Source organism: Channa argus, chromosome 16 (genome assembly GCF_033026475.1).
Source record: "Channa argus isolate prfri chromosome 16, Channa argus male v1.0, whole genome shotgun sequence".
In the NCBI taxonomy this organism is placed as follows: domain Eukaryota; kingdom Metazoa; phylum Chordata; class Actinopteri; order Anabantiformes; family Channidae; genus Channa; species Channa argus.
The window spans coordinates 17,803,246-17,821,424 of NC_090212.1; the positions used below are offsets into that span (position 1 = coordinate 17,803,246).

The 18,179-nt window shown below is 38.9% G+C and overlaps 1 protein-coding gene across 8 annotated transcripts in view; it reads left to right on the forward strand.

Moving 5' to 3' along the window:
• map4k5 (mitogen-activated protein kinase kinase kinase kinase 5) overlaps positions 1-17,566 on the forward strand; it is a 31,024-nt gene extending 13,458 nt beyond the window's left edge. The window contains exons 10-35 of one of the 8 annotated variants that reach the window (XM_067479229.1): positions 391-522; positions 748-810; positions 924-1,005; positions 1,573-1,689; positions 2,332-2,410; positions 3,090-3,152; positions 4,121-4,179; positions 4,331-4,386; positions 5,035-5,073; positions 5,536-5,580; positions 5,661-5,703; positions 5,901-6,111; positions 6,379-6,464; positions 6,904-6,945; positions 7,180-7,264; positions 7,366-7,445; positions 8,938-8,998; positions 9,687-9,801; positions 10,462-10,520; positions 11,379-11,482; positions 11,637-11,814; positions 12,196-12,264; positions 12,403-12,495; positions 12,781-12,851; positions 15,050-15,105; positions 16,605-17,566. In XM_067479229.1, the coding sequence (XP_067335330.1) occupies positions 391-522; positions 748-810; positions 924-1,005; positions 1,573-1,689; positions 2,332-2,410; positions 3,090-3,152; positions 4,121-4,179; positions 4,331-4,386; positions 5,035-5,073; positions 5,536-5,580; positions 5,661-5,703; positions 5,901-6,111; positions 6,379-6,464; positions 6,904-6,945; positions 7,180-7,264; positions 7,366-7,445; positions 8,938-8,998; positions 9,687-9,801; positions 10,462-10,520; positions 11,379-11,482; positions 11,637-11,814; positions 12,196-12,264; positions 12,403-12,495; positions 12,781-12,851; positions 15,050-15,105; positions 16,605-16,692 (2,176 nt within the window). In that variant the 3' untranslated portion in view covers positions 16,693-17,566. The remainder of the gene's footprint in view (positions 1-390; positions 523-747; positions 811-923; positions 1,006-1,572; positions 1,690-2,331; positions 2,411-3,089; positions 3,153-4,120; positions 4,180-4,330; positions 4,387-5,034; positions 5,074-5,535; positions 5,581-5,660; positions 5,704-5,900; positions 6,112-6,378; positions 6,465-6,903; positions 6,946-7,179; positions 7,265-7,365; positions 7,446-8,937; positions 8,999-9,686; positions 9,802-10,461; positions 10,521-11,378; positions 11,483-11,636; positions 11,815-12,195; positions 12,265-12,402; positions 12,496-12,780; positions 12,852-15,049; positions 15,106-16,604) is intronic. The other 7 variants (XM_067479230.1, XM_067479232.1, XM_067479231.1 and 4 more) reach the window with 7 other exon arrangements.
• The last annotated feature ends 613 nt before the right edge of the window (positions 17,567-18,179 follow it).

The window sequence follows — 18,179 nt, forward strand, 5'->3', positions numbered from 1 at the left end:
GGCCTTTTAACAGGCTTTGTTAAGTAAAAGCCATGCTCTTTAATTTTAATATTAGTCTCATTCAGAGAAGTATTACTTGGCTATGTTTAATCTGATAATAAAACATGTGCATCGCTTTGTGACACCATATTCTAGCTAACACAGTCTAGTTTGTGGTGACAAGGTGCAAGCTTGCACAGCAGTTGAAGTATTTGTGAGATGTACATCATATCTTCAAATTTAGGGCTGCTGCTGTGGTCACTAACCTTTGCCAATAAAAAAAACCTCAAAATAGGTGTGAAGTAGAGAGACTTTTTTATTGTCACTTTCGTTTTACACTTGAAAGTCACCAAACATTCATTGTTGCTTTGATTAAGTTGGCACTACATTGCTTTTATTGAATTTGTCTAGGATGGCCCCAGAAGTGGCAGCCGTGGAGAAGAATGGAGGCTACAACCAGCTGTGTGATATCTGGGCTGTTGGCATCACATCTATTGAGCTGGCTGAGCTACAACCTCCCATGTTTGATCTTCACCCAATGAGGTGTTACTTTCCAGAGATTGTTCTAATGATGCTTCCTGCTTTTGTCTTCTTCCTGTTTCCTTACATATTTAATATAACTTGAGTGGTGATTCTTTTTTTATTTAAAATAGAGTTTGGGATATATTTAGAAGAATTTGCTGGCTGTTCCCAACTCATTGTATTTAACTTTATTTCCCTGTTTCACTCTGTTTAAACCACCAGTTCATTGCTTTTTTGTTTTTTCAGGGCCTTATTTTTGATGTCAAAGAGTAGCTTCCAGCCTCCTAAGCTAAAAGACAAAAATAAATGGTGAGTGTCCCCATAATATTCACTGCTCTTCTAGGATTACAACATGGAACTTTATACTTTAGAAAACAGTGGGGATGATCATTGTATCAGAACAACTTTATCTTGTCCCCCAGGTCTGCTGCCTTCCATAACTTTATCAAAGTGTCTTTGACAAAGAACCCAAAGAAGAGGCCCACTGCAGATAAACTTCTATTGGTAATTAGTCTTGGGTTGTTTTCTTGGACATATGGTAGATATTGTTATAAAATGTGCAAAGCAAAACCATAAATACATAGCAGTTTTGGAGCCTAGCTACTTGGAGAGTGCTGTTAGAATTCAGTGTAGTAGTTATTTTTGTTTTGCCTTTTGCCCTGTAGGTGTGTAGCAATCCATGACGACAAAAAAGTGGTGGTTATTATTCTGACTAAATCAGGCAGGATCTCAAATGGCTCTGAGCTTCTGTGTGGTTTGGTAGAATTTCTAGCTCTTTGGGTAGAGTGAAGCTCTAGTCCTAAACTAGCCTGAACTTTTTCAAACTTCAGTAACTACTTATTTATTCATTAAAATTGTAACTATTTTATAGTTGGCACCTGTTTTTAAATTCTGGGCCTAAATGTCTATGTACCAAATTCTGACTTAAATGTCTATAAATGTTACTATTGTAAGCCTAGTGTAATTTATCTTGTATGTCAGATCAGGGATATCTTACTGCAAATGCAAACTATTATTCACTGACTATATCCTAGTTTATGATCATTTCCAATACTGTCTTGTTTTTTGCAGCATGTGTTTGTGGCCCAAACTGGTTTGACGAGGCGGCTTGCTGTTGACCTCCTAGATAAGATGAACAACCCAGACAACCACCAGCATTACAGCGAGGTGGACGATGATGATATTGAGGTGATGCCACCTATATACACCATAATAATTAAAAATGTCGCCTCTACTTTGATCAGCTTAAAGCCTGCACAGCCAACCAAGCAGCAACAATTTATCACACTGATTAATATTTTAATTCCAGTGTACCTGGAAATAATAATATAGTGCTCTGTTTTTTACTGTTTTATTGGAAGCAAATGAAATAATCAACAAAATAATTAAAACAACTACTCCTAGTCATATTTACCCTCCCCTTCTTCTTGATTCTCTTCATTGACATTATTATTCCAATTGGAATTAACATCACATCTATGTGGCAGCCAAAGAGGTGGTACCAGGGCCCAGTGAAAGACCTTTGTCCTTTTCTCCCCCTGACAGCAGCTGTACTGTCTTGGCAACGATGAATTTAAAAAAACCTTGAAGGCTATTGAGCTTGTTTCAAACAAACAGCCTCTGGGATGCATAATAATGTGACGATGCATAAAGATGCAGTACAACGCTCCCTCTTGCTTTAATTGACTTGCAAGTTTCATAAGTTTGGAATGTGAATTTAGGAATTGTTACTCAGCACGTTAAAGCATTTGTGTTATTATTTGATAACACCTAACTTCCACTGTTAAACCTATTTTCTAATTTTGAAATCTCTTCCACTCTTTGTTTCAGCCTCTTTCTGTAGTCAGACACACCATTCGCTCCTCCAACAAACAAGCCAGAGCAGAAAGAACACGTTCAGAGATCGACTGTAAGTGAACAAAGACCACCCTTTACTATCCACCCCTCTTGTCATGGGTCTGTTTATATTAATAGAGGTGTTGTCTGATGGTCATCCTACTAATCCCAAGGCACTGGCGAGTTTCCAGACCACAGCATGTGGTAGTGTGAACTAATATAGCTTAATGTAATATTCACCGGAGAGGCACCGGATGTTTTAGTCCATGATGTTTCTGTGTAGCTTTTGTTTGTTTTGTTTTTTGTACATAGTGGGCTAACTGTGCTTAAGTTTTTACTTGGTGTTGTGAAATTGCTTGTCTGAAGGGTCATTGAAGTTCCATGAGGAATTCGGCTTTCACTTAGCAGATTTTGGTTCTGAATTTAGCAGAAGATCTAGCTTAATAGGTTTCACAATTGTACTCAATGAGTAGCAACCCTTCAGGGAGGTTGATGTATGTTTGTGTTTTTGGTTATTGTACAGAAATTAAATGCTGTGTTGTGCCTGTTGTGCTACAAAACTGTGGCTGTGATGTCCTCAATTTACATCGATGTAGTAATAGTCCAGAGGTGAGATGTCTCCTTGTCATTTGTATTTGTAGTAATACATCTGTGCTTCAGTGTGCTTTGTGCTTGTTTGCACTGTGATCATTTGTGTCAGGAATTTGGTTTTGTCTATATTTCTTAAATCTGACTTTTCTTTCTACATGAAGCAAACAATGGAACAAAGCAAGGATGGCCATGCTCAAGTCCTAGCTACACTGAGGGTGATGCAGGTTAGTGACAGTGTAGTGAGGCAGTGTGTGCTTTTATAATTCCGTAGCTAACCATTAAGCCTACCCCCAAAAATAGGACAGTAACACGTAACCGAACATTGTGTTTGGCAGGACCAATAACGTGACATCCGCTGCATATTGGTAATGCCTACTTACTGTGGCTGTTGGAAAAAGGTGGTAAACTTTGGCTATTGCCTATCTTGGCCCCTCTTAGACTAACTACACAAAATTTACAAAGTAGGTGACTACAAAGATTTTAACAATGAAGATGGACTTGTGCGTCTAACACCTGACCTCCTCCACGTTGCTTACTCAGATTTTTAATTTTGTTGTTTCATAAGTCTGTCTGACTCACTTCTGCATTGCTACCCATTTTAAATAACACCTTATCAGCATTTCAAAAGTAGAAAAAGGTGCACATTTCTTTCGTCTGACTTACAGAACATGAAGTTTCTTTGCCAATGAGCTGATTATGTAAGAATATTTATTGGCAGGTTGGTTGATGTTTTAAACTTCATAATAGCAGTAGGATCTCATTATGTTTGTATGAGAGACTAAACCAGTCTCCCCTCTAGGATCAACAGTTAAATATAAACTAAGAGGAATCTAATATTTTTCTTTTACCAATGTTTCCCTAAAGTGAACAGATCTGGTTAGTGTTGGCTGTAATGTGTGTTTGTATTTGGTGACTGACTTCCCTTCAGGCCCTAGACAAACCTTTCACATAAATGCGCAATAAGTCAACGAAGGCTCTTTGTGATGTTTTGGTGTTGCAAAAGAAGCAGTTGGTCTGCTTTTGCTTAATTCTTAAGACATGATTTTTAAGAGTGGACTTTTTCAAGGGTCCTGATAATGATGTGCAATGATGATACTCTCAAGCCTTTGTGTGCATTTAAGTTTCGGACATTGATGCCCTCTAGTGCCAAAAGTGTGTGCAAGAAAATCTATTTAATTTCTGTCATTCACAGTTGATAAAGTCCAGTTTGAACCACCTCTCCTGAAGGAAACGGAGGCTCGTTCAGAAATGGTATTAATAATTTTTATATTGATCAATACTGGAGTTAAACTACTTGCATTGCCAAAAGAAAGCAGTAATTAAAGTGCTAGTAGTAAAAGGATAAAATTTAATTGCAAATGATGAAATACAGGTATTTTAAATTGTATTTTTATGCATGTAGGGATTTCCACAGGACTCTTCCTGGAGGGCGTTCGCAGAAGGAGGAATAACAGCCAGGTGATCCATGGAAACTGTTGTCATGGGAACTGCTCCTATTTACTTCCCCACTCATTCTCTCTGCTCTCGTTTTGTCTGTCACTCTCCTGCTTTACCTGACTTATTAGATTAATGCATCTCTGGTGATTAATCAGAGAAAGGAAAGAAGTAAATGTTTAAAAATTGTTGCATTAGTTTTGCTTTTTCAAAGTCTATTAAAAACAGAATGCAGAGCTACATTATAGCGGAACAATTAGTATTTGTGTTACATACTAAAGTTAAAGAAATAATGAGTTCATATGGCGAAAAGGCTGCGTAGCGCATGTCTAAGTAAAGATTCTCTTGTTCGATAACGACTGCTGGGAATGAGTAGATACAAAGTTCTTTTGAATGCTCTCTCACTCACTCTCTCACTCTCTCTTTCTCTCACTCACTCACTCTCTCTTTCTCTCACTCACTCTCTCTCTCTCTCTCTCTCTCTCTCTCTCCCCCATTATTACTGGCATACTCACTAATGCTAACCTGTGTCTGTGCATGAATTCACTTTCCCTCTTCTGCAGTTAACAATGTCGCTTTAACCTCATTTGTCCATGTGCTTTGACTGTTTTTCTCCCTCCACTTATTTCTGTCCTCTTTGGCTGTCAATCTCTCTCTGCTTGACCCTTGAAGGAGTCTTCTGAAAAGCGTTGAGGATGAGTTGTTCCAACGGTAACGCTAACACTGTGTGTGCTGTAGATCTGTATGCCATCCATCCCACCCCTCACTCGGCCACCACCCTTTTAGCACTGAGGTTTAGAACCAAGTGTGCCACACGTCACGCCTCCTGACACCTTCCATTCACCAAGTGTGGTGTGATGATAATGGTAGAGCCTAAACCAATGTAAGATGGCCGGTAGGACAGTCTGGTGATTTAAATAATAAAAAGGGAGGGGGGGCTTTAATTCCATTTTTATAAATAAATAACATTTGAACCCGTCAAAGTTGTCTGGAGACCTTGTTTCTTCTGAAAGTGAAGACAGACCTCAGACATCCTTGAAGGTCCATATCCCATAGTGTTTACTAGGGCTCCATAGTAAGACATATGCCCACCATTTATTGTTTTATTTTTTTAGTCACATTCGCATCTGATAAGCCTTGTTCACTGAACTGGCTATATTTTGTTTCTTACAGGGGGCACGTGACTTATCTTGATGATCCTTTTGAAGAAGTAGACATGTAAGTGATATTTTGAATGCTATCATGAACATTAATTGCAATTTTGTATACTTTTCTCAACAAATATACCTTCACTTCAGATCAACTCTCAAGCCAGGAATGCCTCCTCCTCTGCCTCCAAAGGTGAGATGTAAAAGTTTTAGTTTGTTTAATTGTATCATTATTATTATATTATTTAATTTTTTCATTTATTTTTACTTTTTTAAACTTTTCTTTAACTTAGATTCTCGCCGTTAGTTTTTGTGTTGCAGTCTGCTTTAAATTAACACCCCCATTGTTTTGTCAATTTTTTTTTCTTCTCCCTTTTTATGTTCTCTCAGCCACGATTGAACAGTTCATCAGAGGAGCTTGGCCTTACCGATGAGAGATCTGTGACTGTGCAAAGGCTTCCTAACTCTGAGAATGGGTCGAGCCAGGTGACTCGCAGACAGAGCACACCTGAGCAGGGAAACAAGTTGGAGCATTCATCTCCAGATTTTCTTTCTGTCAGCGTCAGCAGCCCTGGTCTTTTGTCTCATGGCTATGATGCCGGTGAGTTACAGTGTTTCTTTTTTCTGATGGTTTTTCTGAATTTTCCTATATTTATGTGCAGAAATCTGCTCATAAGGCTCATAATTGATATTTGTGTGTAAAATTAAATGAGTCTTTAAAGGAATACTTTATTCTTACAAGCTGTCAGTAAATCAGAATGCAAAGGTAAGAGAGCCTCATGTAAATGTGTGCTATTTATTTAAATTGAGATTCTGCATGTTTGACAGTGTGGTGACACTTGTGTATCAAATGTAATTTTCACGACAGATAATGAGTCAGATGACTGTGTGAATGGAGGTAGTCCCAAGTCACCATCCAGCCAGCAGCACCGTAAAGAGAAGAAGGAATTCCCTGTGAGTTTATACATGAGATATTTCACAACACATTACATTATATTATGCATTTCAGTCACATCCGCAACACTTCTCATTTTCGGTTTCATTGGGTTCTACAGTAATTAAGGAAGTAATCCTTAGGCCTAGATTTTGTATGTAGTGGGTTCAGTTAGCTGGATTAATGTACATGTATGACATAAAAAAAACTCTAATATGAATTTTTTCATTTGTGATATCCAAGCCTTTAAAGCTAAAGAGGGAAATTTGGCATCCGCTCATTTCAGAACATTTGCTAGTGACAGAACACACAAAAAATAATTTACATTGTTTCTTGTTTGGGTGCTTTTTGAGGCTGGAGCTAAATTAGGCAGCCTAACTGAAAATTACTGTCATTGGTTTGTCTGTGTTTTTGCATCTATATTATCTCATGGTATTTGTTTCTTCTGCTCCTCCTTAGAAACCGGCTATCAATGGCCTGCCACCCACTCCTAAAGTACTGGTAAATGAGTCATCTGCATTGTCCCTCTCAGTCTGTTTTCATAGTCACTGTTTTTAAACTTGTCTTGTCTGAAATGCAGCTGTACATTCTGTAGATATTTGGCGTCCACAGAGCTTTCTGCTATGTGGTTGCTTCTGCTCTCTTCAGCTCCAGCTCATTAAGCCCTGGCTGAAATTGTAGTGCTTCACTGAGCCTGAGGCTGCCTGTTTTCAGCTGTGCTGCTTTTCATTGCAGATGGGAGCCTGTTTTTCTAAAGTGTTTGATGGCTGTCCACTGAAGATCAACTGTGCCACTTCATGGATTCATCCAGACACCAAAGGTACAACTTCATCTAATAATAGCATGCACAACCACAGAATTCACATTTCATATTAAAGCCAATGGCTAATTGATTTTTTTTTATTGTCTACTTTATTTTAGACCAGTATTTAATCTTTGGGACAGAGGATGGCATCTATACGCTGAATCTTAATGAGCTGCATGAAGCCACAATGGAGCAGGTAAGAGTATCTGAAATCAATCATGTGAACTTTGGATTAAAACTACAACCTAGCCTAGCATTAGCATGAGACCAGAAATTAGTTCAGTTCTCCAAGAAGCCCTGCCTCATACGGCTCTGCCGCAGCTCTAATTCGCTCTTTATGATCTTGTTATGAAATGTAAATAAATTGGAATACTACAAAACATAATACCTTAATACATTTGCGCTATGCCTTGTTCCTAGCATTAGGGTGTTCTCCAAAATTACCTGCTCTGTGGCCCAAAACCATGATTCAGTCTGATGCAGTCTGTGAGAATATTGACCCTTGTACCCCTACAATGTATTTAAATCATCTCCACAATTGCAGTTGTAGCTGTTAAATAGTTGCTAGGTCTTTCAATGTTTTCTTTCTTTGCACAGCACATATGCAGTTTAGAGTGGCAGAATCCACACTGATTTTAGAAATGGCACGTCCTTGATCTGTGACAGATAAAAGCAGTTTTTCATTTCTGTCTGACAGGTGTTGATTGAAAATGACAGTTACTGTTGGTAGATGCCAGTGTTTGGTTTTGAAGGCTGTTTGGACATAGCTTTAACTGACCTTTGCTCTGTTTCATAAAGTTATTTTACCTTAATTTCCCTCTGTAGTCTCTATTGTCCTCGCCTTCAAATCAATGATTTTGTAGCTTTTCTTTCCCCCATCTTTTGTTGTCTTCTCACAAAGTGTTTAGCTTATAACTCAAAGTTCCCAGTTGCTGCCATATTTGTTATGGCACAACATACTTGAGTTTCTTGCTCTCACTGGGTCTTAGGGATGTTGCAACGTCCAGAACATCCAGCCCCAAATAGTTGCAAGTGTGTTGCACTGTTTTAGTCCGTCGTCTGATGTGAGTCACTTCCAGACTGTCAGACTAGAAACCTGTGATAATTGGTGGTCTTTAAATGTGTACTGCCCAGGCTTTGACAGACTTTGCTAATCTTCAGGTGTGTTGCCAGCTTTGAGGACTCTGTTCAGCAGTTGTAACCCTACTCTGGGTGGAAAGAACATTCTTAAACTGCTAGTGCTAGTTTAAACCTCAGATGGCACCTGGTTGTGCTGTTCCAAAAAATATGTTTTAATGTAGTCTGTAACCCTACAACAGATTAACTCAATAAAAGATGTTGTTTTTCTATGTACGTATTAGTATCGATGGTAGACCCGGTTATTATGTACATAAGCCATCATTTGCAGGTTAAGTTAGGAAAACAGCATTTCAAATTCTTTGAATACAGGTTGTAACTTTTGAAGCCAATGCACCGTCCATCAACACATGGAGAAATGTATATGTTAGGAGCTGCTCTGCCTTCTTGTGGTTGCTAAAGTATGATTGGTTACTTTTGTGCAGGACTTTAGGACATGTTGTTTCCTAAAGTCCTAAAATAATGTTCTTTCGTCCCCTTTTATTGCCTCAAATGAGGACTAATGTCAAGCTATATCGTAATATACAATATTTATTTAACTCTCTGAATAGCTCTTCCCAAGGAAGTGTACATGGCTGTACGTTATCAACAACAACCTGATGTCTTTATCTGGTAAGTGACGGGCTTTTCCCAGCATACTGCTTCACTGGCCACTGTCATAACCTGCTGCTTCTTTGTCCTGTGTTATCTGACTGCCCCTGAGGGCGACACAATCAATCCATATCTGTAGCCACAAAATTTGTTTCTTTAGTTTGCTGTCAGCTCTTCAAAAGTTCTGTGCTTGTAGCACTTAATTTCTGAGTGACACATATAACTGTACATCCTGTTCTTTTGCCAAGGAACAATTAATTTTAATTAATTTTTGTATGTTGCATCGTAGAGTAGCTGCAAGTATTTGTTTCATAAATTAAGAGTAATTTGTCATTTTAAACTGCCTTTAATTAGAACCATAACTTTCGGTAAGAACCAAAACTTTTTTCTATTCACCAGTCGAGAGTGGAAGTTTAAGGTTAACTTTCAGTCATAGCTTCAGCGTTTCGGCCCTTGGTATACTTAACCTCTGTTTTCTTCTCCTTTTTCCGTGGACACTGTCCATCCTCCTCTCGCCTGGCTTGATTTGATATTCTACTAACTGGCTTCATCAGAAGGTAATCATGCTTCACATCATCGCCACATTTCTGTTTTTACCTCTGTTCACTGCTAACCTTTCCAAATGAAAAAGCTGCTTGTGGGACCTAAGACACAACTTAGTGTTTTTCTCATGAAGCTGACGATTTGCATATTCTGTATTCTTCCCCAGGGAAAACCTTCCAGCTCTATTCCCACAATCTCATTGGGCTTTTCGAGCAGTTGAAGAAGCCCGGCCTGGCTGCCCAGTTCCAGACTCATCGTTTTCCAGACAAAATTTTACCCAGGTGAGATCAACAAGTTTTTGGAATAAATCTTGTCTAATGTATAACATTGTCGAACCACACCTTTCAGCAAAACTCCTCAGACTTTAAAGGGCAACTTCACCAATTTCTATGTAATTTTGGATTAGGGTGTAAATATACAATAATGCTTTTAAACGTCTCTTTATTATCTCTTCTCTTCTTCTGTCTGAAAAATGCCTCCAGATGACCTCATTCAAAGGAACCTTCAGTTCAGTCATGTGGGAGGTTGTGCTCACGGTCAACCTGCTTTTCCAGAACTCCCCCAGATAATATTATCTGAAATCCTAATTATGTAAAACTCCTCGGGGGGGATGTCGCCTGGAGGCATTTTTTATCCAGAAGAAGAGAAATATTTTAAGATAGAGAAGTCAGAAGTTTAAAGGCATTACTGTATATTTGCACCCTAAATAAAAGCCATGGGGAGCAAGTTGGTGATGTTGCCCTTTAATGATGTAACAAGTCTGCTTTTCTCACTTAAATCATGTTGCAACACTCATGCTGTGCAGTTTTTTTTAATTCTTCACCATCTACCATCGTGACATCTTAGTAGACAAAAGAGAGAACCACTGGCCAGCTTCCCTAAATCTTGATGTCATCAGTTTCGTTAAAACTCAAATCATCTTGACTGTTTTCTTTCCTCAGGAGGTTTGCCTTGACAACTAAGATCCCAGACACAAAGGGCTGTCACAAGTGCTGCATTGGTGAGTGACCTTTCCCTTTCAGCCTTTCCTCAGTTTTATTTACTCACCTTTCAATTTATGAAGATATGTTTGAGCATTTTTGATGGGATACAAGGGAGAAGAGAGTGGGTATGCATGTAGCAAATGTGCAAAAACCATCCGTGCGGCTGACAGAATTTATATCCACAGATGATCACTTCGAGATCCAGAAATGTGTAAAACAAGATTTGTACTTGAGAGAATGACTTTATGCACAAAAATGTACAAAATGTGATTTTGCACAAATATTTAGATAAAAGTACAAATTTGATTTACACTGCATTTACATTTGTTAATCATAAACTACACATTCAAATATAAGTATTGCATCACATGTGAATTTTTTTTTTAAACCACTCCCTTGGGCAGACCAAACTTTTGTTTTTTGCTCTACACCATGGTCTGAGGCACTGTACAAACCTGCTGTTTCGATTTGGACTAGCATTTGGAGGAGCTGGATCAAAACAGTGCAGACACATGCAAGGAAATTGCTGGATTTATTTGAGCCTTTTCTGCAACATGAGTCATTTATTTGTTGGCAAATCATATGCATCTAAATGCACATTCCTGGTAGATGGTTTTAACCTGAACACCACTAAATATAAACATTTGATTTACAGACTTGTCTGACTTTGATATTTACAAAATGTAAACACACACTCTCCTGCCGAGCATTTTTCATTGTCTCATTGGTACATGAAATGACATACCCCTCCAACACTGCATTGTTTTAACTGTGGGGGCTGTGCTAAAACAATTTCTGTATGAATATGGCCTTATACATAACCTACATAGATCACTCTAGCAACACTTCATAGTCTTTTCCTGTTTTTTCCACAGTGAGAAACCCATACACAGGCCACAAGTACCTGTGTGGAGCACTGCAATCTGGGATTGTTCTGTTGCAGTGGTATGAGCCCATGCAGAGGTTTATGCTGATCAAGGTCAGTTCACTAGTTTCTTGCCTCAAAGAGTACTTTGTAATGCTACTAAATTGCCTACAGCAGAGTGTCTTTAGGTTTTTCCTACAAATTAAATTAACTAAACAAAGAGCACCATTGACAGTCACCCTCTTGTGGTTCTCTCTTCCTGTGCCAGCACTTTGACTTCCCTCTTCCCAGCCCTCTGAAGGTGTTTGAGATGCTTGTGGTCCCCGAACAGGAGTATCCTCTAGTGTGTGTGGCCATCAGCCAGGGCACAGAGCCAGGGCAGGTGGTCCGTTTTGAGACCATCAACCTCAACTCCTGCTCTTCCTGGTTCACAGAGATGGGAACAAGTAAGTAAAACATTTTACATAGATAAATGCCATGACATTAACATAATATTGTACTAGGTTAAACACAGCATACATTTGAAGAGCTTTTGCGCATTTTGGACAACCAGGCAACACATATTAACATGCCTTATCTCTTTATTTACAGATATAAAATACTCTGCACATTAACACATAAGCCATACAAATATTCAACAAAAATGTTTTTAAAAGCCATTTAAGGAAACAAAGTTTAAAGTAAGTTAGGCAGACTGAGACTATGAAGTAGAATGGATTTTACACTCAACAAGCGTGTAAGCAATTTTCTAATTGTCAGAAATAAGTTGGATATTGCATGTGATGTTAGAGAACATGATTTTTGTTGTTGGACTTTTCTTTCAATAGGTAATCAGCAGGTAGATGCAATCCATGTCACTCAGCTGGAGAGAGACACTGTGTTGGTCTGTTTGGACCGTGAGTAGAATCTACTTCCAGCATATTCTGTTTTCAAATTCAGTTCAAGGAAATTTTACACAGACCACACCTCTATGTATGTATGTATGTATGTTCTCCCAAATCATTTTGATAGCCTTTTATTACTGCTCTCTGCAGACAACTTGAAGATTGTTAATCTCCAGGGCAGACTGAAGTCCAACAAGAAGTTGGCATCTGAGCTTAGCTTTGAGTTCTGCATTGGATCTGTTGGTAAGACTTTTTTTCCAGGCCTTAACATACGTGTACAGAAAAAAAAAAAAAAAAAAAAGCTACATGAACTTTTGATGAAACTGACAAGCTTACAAATGTATCCAATAATGAAAAGATAAATAGATTTATGAAAGCATTTCTTGTAAAGACTTGTGAAGTGATTTTCATGGTGCTTACACAAACCTTTGTATATCTTAATCATGCCCACCACGTCCCCTTGACAACTGTGAGTATGTTAGATTTTCATGTGCACTAAGAAAAGTCCTCTTACCTCTACTGTAACAGTGTGCCTTCAAGACAGCGTCCTAGCCTTCTGGAAACATGGCATGCAAGGAAAGAGCTTCAAGTCCAATGAGGTAAAGTAACTGTGACCACTATAGCAGCAGTTTTGTTGTATACCATTACTGGTTGTGTTACATTTAAACAGTCTGTTGTTGTCTGCTGTTCTTGTAAGGCTTCATTAATATGTTTTAATGGTTTCCCAGTGATGGGGCGGAGACTGAATGCATTTTATATCATCTTGTTGTTCATTCTACACATTCAAACATGCTTGGCTCTTGTCAACAAAGACCATGTGTGCTGTGCATTTACATGATTGAGGTGATCCCAGGACATCAGGTGTCATTAGGTTAGAGGCAGACAAAGTGTCTTTGTGTCAGGCTGAGGTAAAGAAGTTGTCCACCTTTCATGGAGGAGTTCCATGTTAACCTGATCACAAGTTGCATTCAGCGGCACAATAAAAGTTCAAGAGATCACAGGGAGGTGAAGCATTTTGTTTTGCGAAAAGTGATATGGTGATAGGGGCCACCCTTTTTAAAGCTTGCCAGACGGGGTCCTGCAAGCACTCAGATGAAACAGAAGGTCTCTTTGCAGAGTCTGTGTCCAGCCCACCTTGACAGTTCTCCCATAGCAAGGATTTTTGAAATGTCAGTGGCCATGCAAAATTCATGTTCAGTCATAAATGAAACCTGTCACACAACAGCGAGGTGCACTAAATAATTCAACCTTGTCTTGTTATGATTCCTCCTGCAAGCGAAGGCATTCAAGGGGCAGGCATGTGGATCCGCACTTGCCTCGGTGGGTGCTTGTCTGAACACCCAAGACCTTGTTCTCATTTAGACTTAAACAGATCATATCTCTCACGAGGCCAATGGATTACACCTAGCAGGTGTCATCCACTGCATATCCTGCATCTGTTGTCAAGTTTTTATGTGCCATCAACACAGGCGGGGTTTGAGTGAGCTCTTGTCTTTTACATTGACAGGAATCATCTCCTGACTAAAACAAATGAGGTTTGGGATTAAAATGTCACTGGAGATGGCATTCAGTTACCCACAACGTGAAAAACTATATTTCGTTGGTAAATGCACAATATGTATAAATAAATGTACACTGATCATACATAACATTATGACCACCTGTGCAATTTAATGCACCCCAATAAAGCCTACTTAACATGAATCAGGTGGCTAAAAATGTTACAACCACCTTCTCTTACAATGCACCTCAGCATGACTTCCCTACTCCTCCACTACAGACTCAATAATAAACACATATTAGAATTATCACTTTTCTGACAACTTCAATTAAAAAAAAAAAACAACTGAGAAACTATAACCTTTTAAAAGCAGAATTCATGGCACAGCCACTGTATTGGATTGCATTCAATTGCACAGGTGGTCATAATGTTATTCCTGACTGGTGTAAATGGTCAACCCACTATTATAATAAAATAAAACTAAGAACAGGAACTGTCTGAGCCTCTGCTCACAGGTAATGTCTGTCAGTCTGTGTCCTGGATTAGTTTGTCTGAACTGTACACCTACATTGTTGTTAAAAAATTATTATAAAGTCAGCAGCCAGACACGCTGCCCCACAGACTGACGTGTACAAAAGTATTGGTTGCAACATTTTTGAGTAATGTTGCCCGAAAGGTTCTGAGTCTCCATTACTTTTTACCACTGTCTGTTGTAAATAAGAATCAACTGCACATGCGCGTAATCTGTTTTTCCACCCCAAGAATACTCAACATTTTAAAACAATCTCCAGATCTTCCAGTTCTCTTATTGCTGTGGTCAGTGACACTCTCAAGGATGCTGCTGTGCAGTGTTTTGTTAGTTTTACAGTGACTTGATTACGAAAGCTGTTCCGTTCTTACTTGGCATTTTGAAACATAATGTTTTGTATTTTGGTAGGTAACAGGAGGGAAGTGGTGTTGGCGTTTTGAGTAAGATAGAGGTCCGTCTAAAGCGAGGTGGCAGGGAGGGAGGGAAGTCCTGGCTCTAAGAGGAAAACTTATTATTGAATGTCATTCACAACTCTGGGCTTCAAACTGTTGCCAGAACAAATGTTCGACATCACGCCTCCCTGCATGCTGACTTCATGTACAGTTTCTGAAAGGGTTGATGTGCTTTGGTGAATCTGACATACCAGGAATGAGTAAAACTACACCTTATCATTCTTGCTTTTTAGTGCCCCCTCAGCACCATCAATACTTTGAAATATAGGAAAAACCCGTTTTCAATTTAATCAAGTTTTGTTTTCCCACTCACAGGTGACCCAAGAGATTTCTGATCTAAGCAGAGTCTTCCGCCTCCTCGGATCTGACAGGTTAGTATACTGAATTTATTTTTTTTTTATCTATGTCATTGCATAAGATGGATCAGATGCAATAGGTTGAGAAGCTTGTTCTGCAAAACTCTGTAAGGACTTTAAAAAAATGCCTTTTTAAAAAAAAAAAGGCATTTGCTGATCCTGGAAATCAGCAAAAGACCTGCTCTCACCTGCTTTGATTAGCACTCCTCTCCTGCTTGATTAATCCTCACTGTGCTGACCTCCCAGTCTCTGCCTGAGCTGCAGACGTGTGTTTTGTTTAGTTTTTTTTCCCCAGTTTCATGCTTGTTGTCTCAGTAGTTGTAGCACAGTTTTAAGGCATCTCACACAAAACCAGCCTCTTTGGCAAAATACAACACTACTGATTGAGCCGTTCTCTTTCCGTAATAACTATACGTAACATAAAGTACGGTTTTAACTGATGATTTGGTCACGGCTAAATCTATCGACAGGATTTTATATAAATAAATCAATATTAGCTGATTTAGATGATAAGTATTTGCATATAAAACACACAAGCTGACACATCTTGTCACCGCTTTTTTTTTTTTGTTCAACAAACCTTAAACTAAAACCCTGAACCCCTGAAGTTGTGAGGACAAGCCACAATTTTCTTAACAGTTTTTCCTAAACAATTTTCCTCACAAACTCGTAGACCACACTCACTCCAGGATACTGGAGACTCAACTCAGTCACTGACGACTTCTGACAGTCCTGCCTGTGGTACCAGTGCATCTGTGCCCAGCCCCCCATGATTTATTCACCGCTGCCTGGGCACTGCCAGCGTGGTTTAAGTGTCTCTTCATGCATCTGTAATTTCATCTGATGCAGCAGACAGTATGGACTGTTGCTTCACTGATCAGCTGTCACCACCATGAGATGGGTAGCATCTGAAGATGCACCTACTGTCTTAATCAAGTTGTCATCTGATTGTCTCTTAATGTGCCATTTAGCATGCACGTCTCTGTCAGTAGCTTGTCATCTCCGTGCTCTGATACGGATACGATGAACATGTCATTAGTTGTCATACATTAAATTATTGGCAACTAAACTGTCAATGACCCTGTGTAGGAGCAACACGTTTCTAGATCCTGCTGGTGACAAAAGTTACTTGTCTAACTTGATTAAATAAGAGATTAGTGCAGTTCTTTTCTGCACAGCCAAAGAAACAGCCCTTTCTGTCAGAATGCAACAACACTTCTAAATATCACTAATAACCACGTTTGGGTGTTAAGCCAAAACGCAAATGTTTTGTTCTATATTTCTCTTTATGTTTTGATGATGTGGTAATTAGTAAAATTGTTTAAAAAGGTGTGATGGGCAGGTCCTTTTAAACCTTTGACAGCCAGGATGTTTCTGTATTTCTATTCTTATAATGTAAACCTGCCTTATTAAGGTTCATACAATTTACACTCCGTAATAAATATTGGATAGATAATGTCATGGTCTAGAGATCATCAGCTTTTGTTCTTACAGCTGTCGTGTTTCTTTTGCAGGGTGGTGGTTTTGGAGAGTCGACCAACGGACAACCCCACGGCCCTGAGCAACCTCTATATTTTAGCAGGTCATGAAAACAGTTACTGAGAAGTAGATAAAATGCTTCAGCTTCGAGAGAAAAGTCCAAAGTGTGCAGAAGCTCATTCGAGGGAACATCTGGATTGAAGCAAGAGCTTTTGTTACTGAATATGTCATTAAAAGCTGACCCTCTTCAGTCTATACTCATGAGTAGCCTTACACCAGCAAAACCTTCCCTGTAGCTTTGCTCCTCAGCAACAAGGACACCGTTAGGAGAAACAATTAAAGCTCAAATGAACATTGCTTTACAACCTTTTTCTCATGTTTCTGTACCGTGTACTGAGTTACAAATGATCTATTTAGGTATTATTTACAAAAGTGCCATTAAATTCACAAAAAATTGTGATTATATTAGCAAAGGATGGGAGATATATTGTTGTCTGTAACATGTTGCTCATAAAAGTTATCAGGCTTGAGAGATTTAAAAGCTGTGTATTCCGACTAATAGATTACTTTAACCCATTAGCCATGTGGGTTATTTAAACAATATTTATTAACCTCCTGTTAAGTAATAAAAGGTATGTTGGGGTTTACAGACAGCGACAGAACAGTTCTGCTTTGTGAGAATTAACTACCTGGTGAACACTTTCTGAGCAGCTTTGGATTTTTTACTGCTATGTAATATAGTTACATCTCTACTCCTCTGCTTCATTTTTAGCCATTGGATATAATGTACATTTTTGTCTTTACCCTCATCTTTTATAGACCTTTTGCTTCTCATTATTTGCACCATATAAGCACTTTTGTACATTTTTTTTTTTATTTAAAAATGACAAAACGAGGGACACTGCAAGGCTATCTTAACATCTTTGCATTCCCTCTCGCAAAGTGTTTAATGAATGCTGTTTTTGTAATAAAAAAGCTGTTTTTAACAAGATGAAAATGGTTTGTATTTGATTGGATTGGTGTAACAGCGCTGATGATGCACTGAGTCATTCCTTCCTGATCATGAGTCCCTGATGGGAGTGAGGACACAGACCAGTGAGTATTAGTTTCCATTATTCCCCATTTAGTCTGCCACTCCTCCCACTTAAGCAGCCTGAACTAATTGGTCCCTGTGCGGCGCACTTGCACGTCAGGGTTTCATTTTCCAGTTTGTAGTTTACTGGTAAAGGAGTGACAGCGGGTTTGGTTGTTTTGATCACAGCCAAAAACCTGGAAATAAATATGAAAACAATACGTCCTACTCTGGAGTATAACACGTTTACATGACATGAAAAGCGGGGTCTTTAACACTAAGGCAGTAAACTGTCCTTTGAGAATAGATGTTGACGTGTGTGTTTTCTATGACCTCCGTGTTAATTTTTATATATCTGTGACAGGTGTGAGCATCTACAAATGCACACAGGAGTCATGCTTTCCCTTTTTAAATGGACGTGAAGCTGAAGTCAGCAGTTCCTATGGGGACTATAGTGGAAACTAAATAATGTGTCAAGCTGCTCAAAGTAACAGGCCGGTGAAAATGTAGGAAGTCTAGTGATTTTAACTTTTAGAAG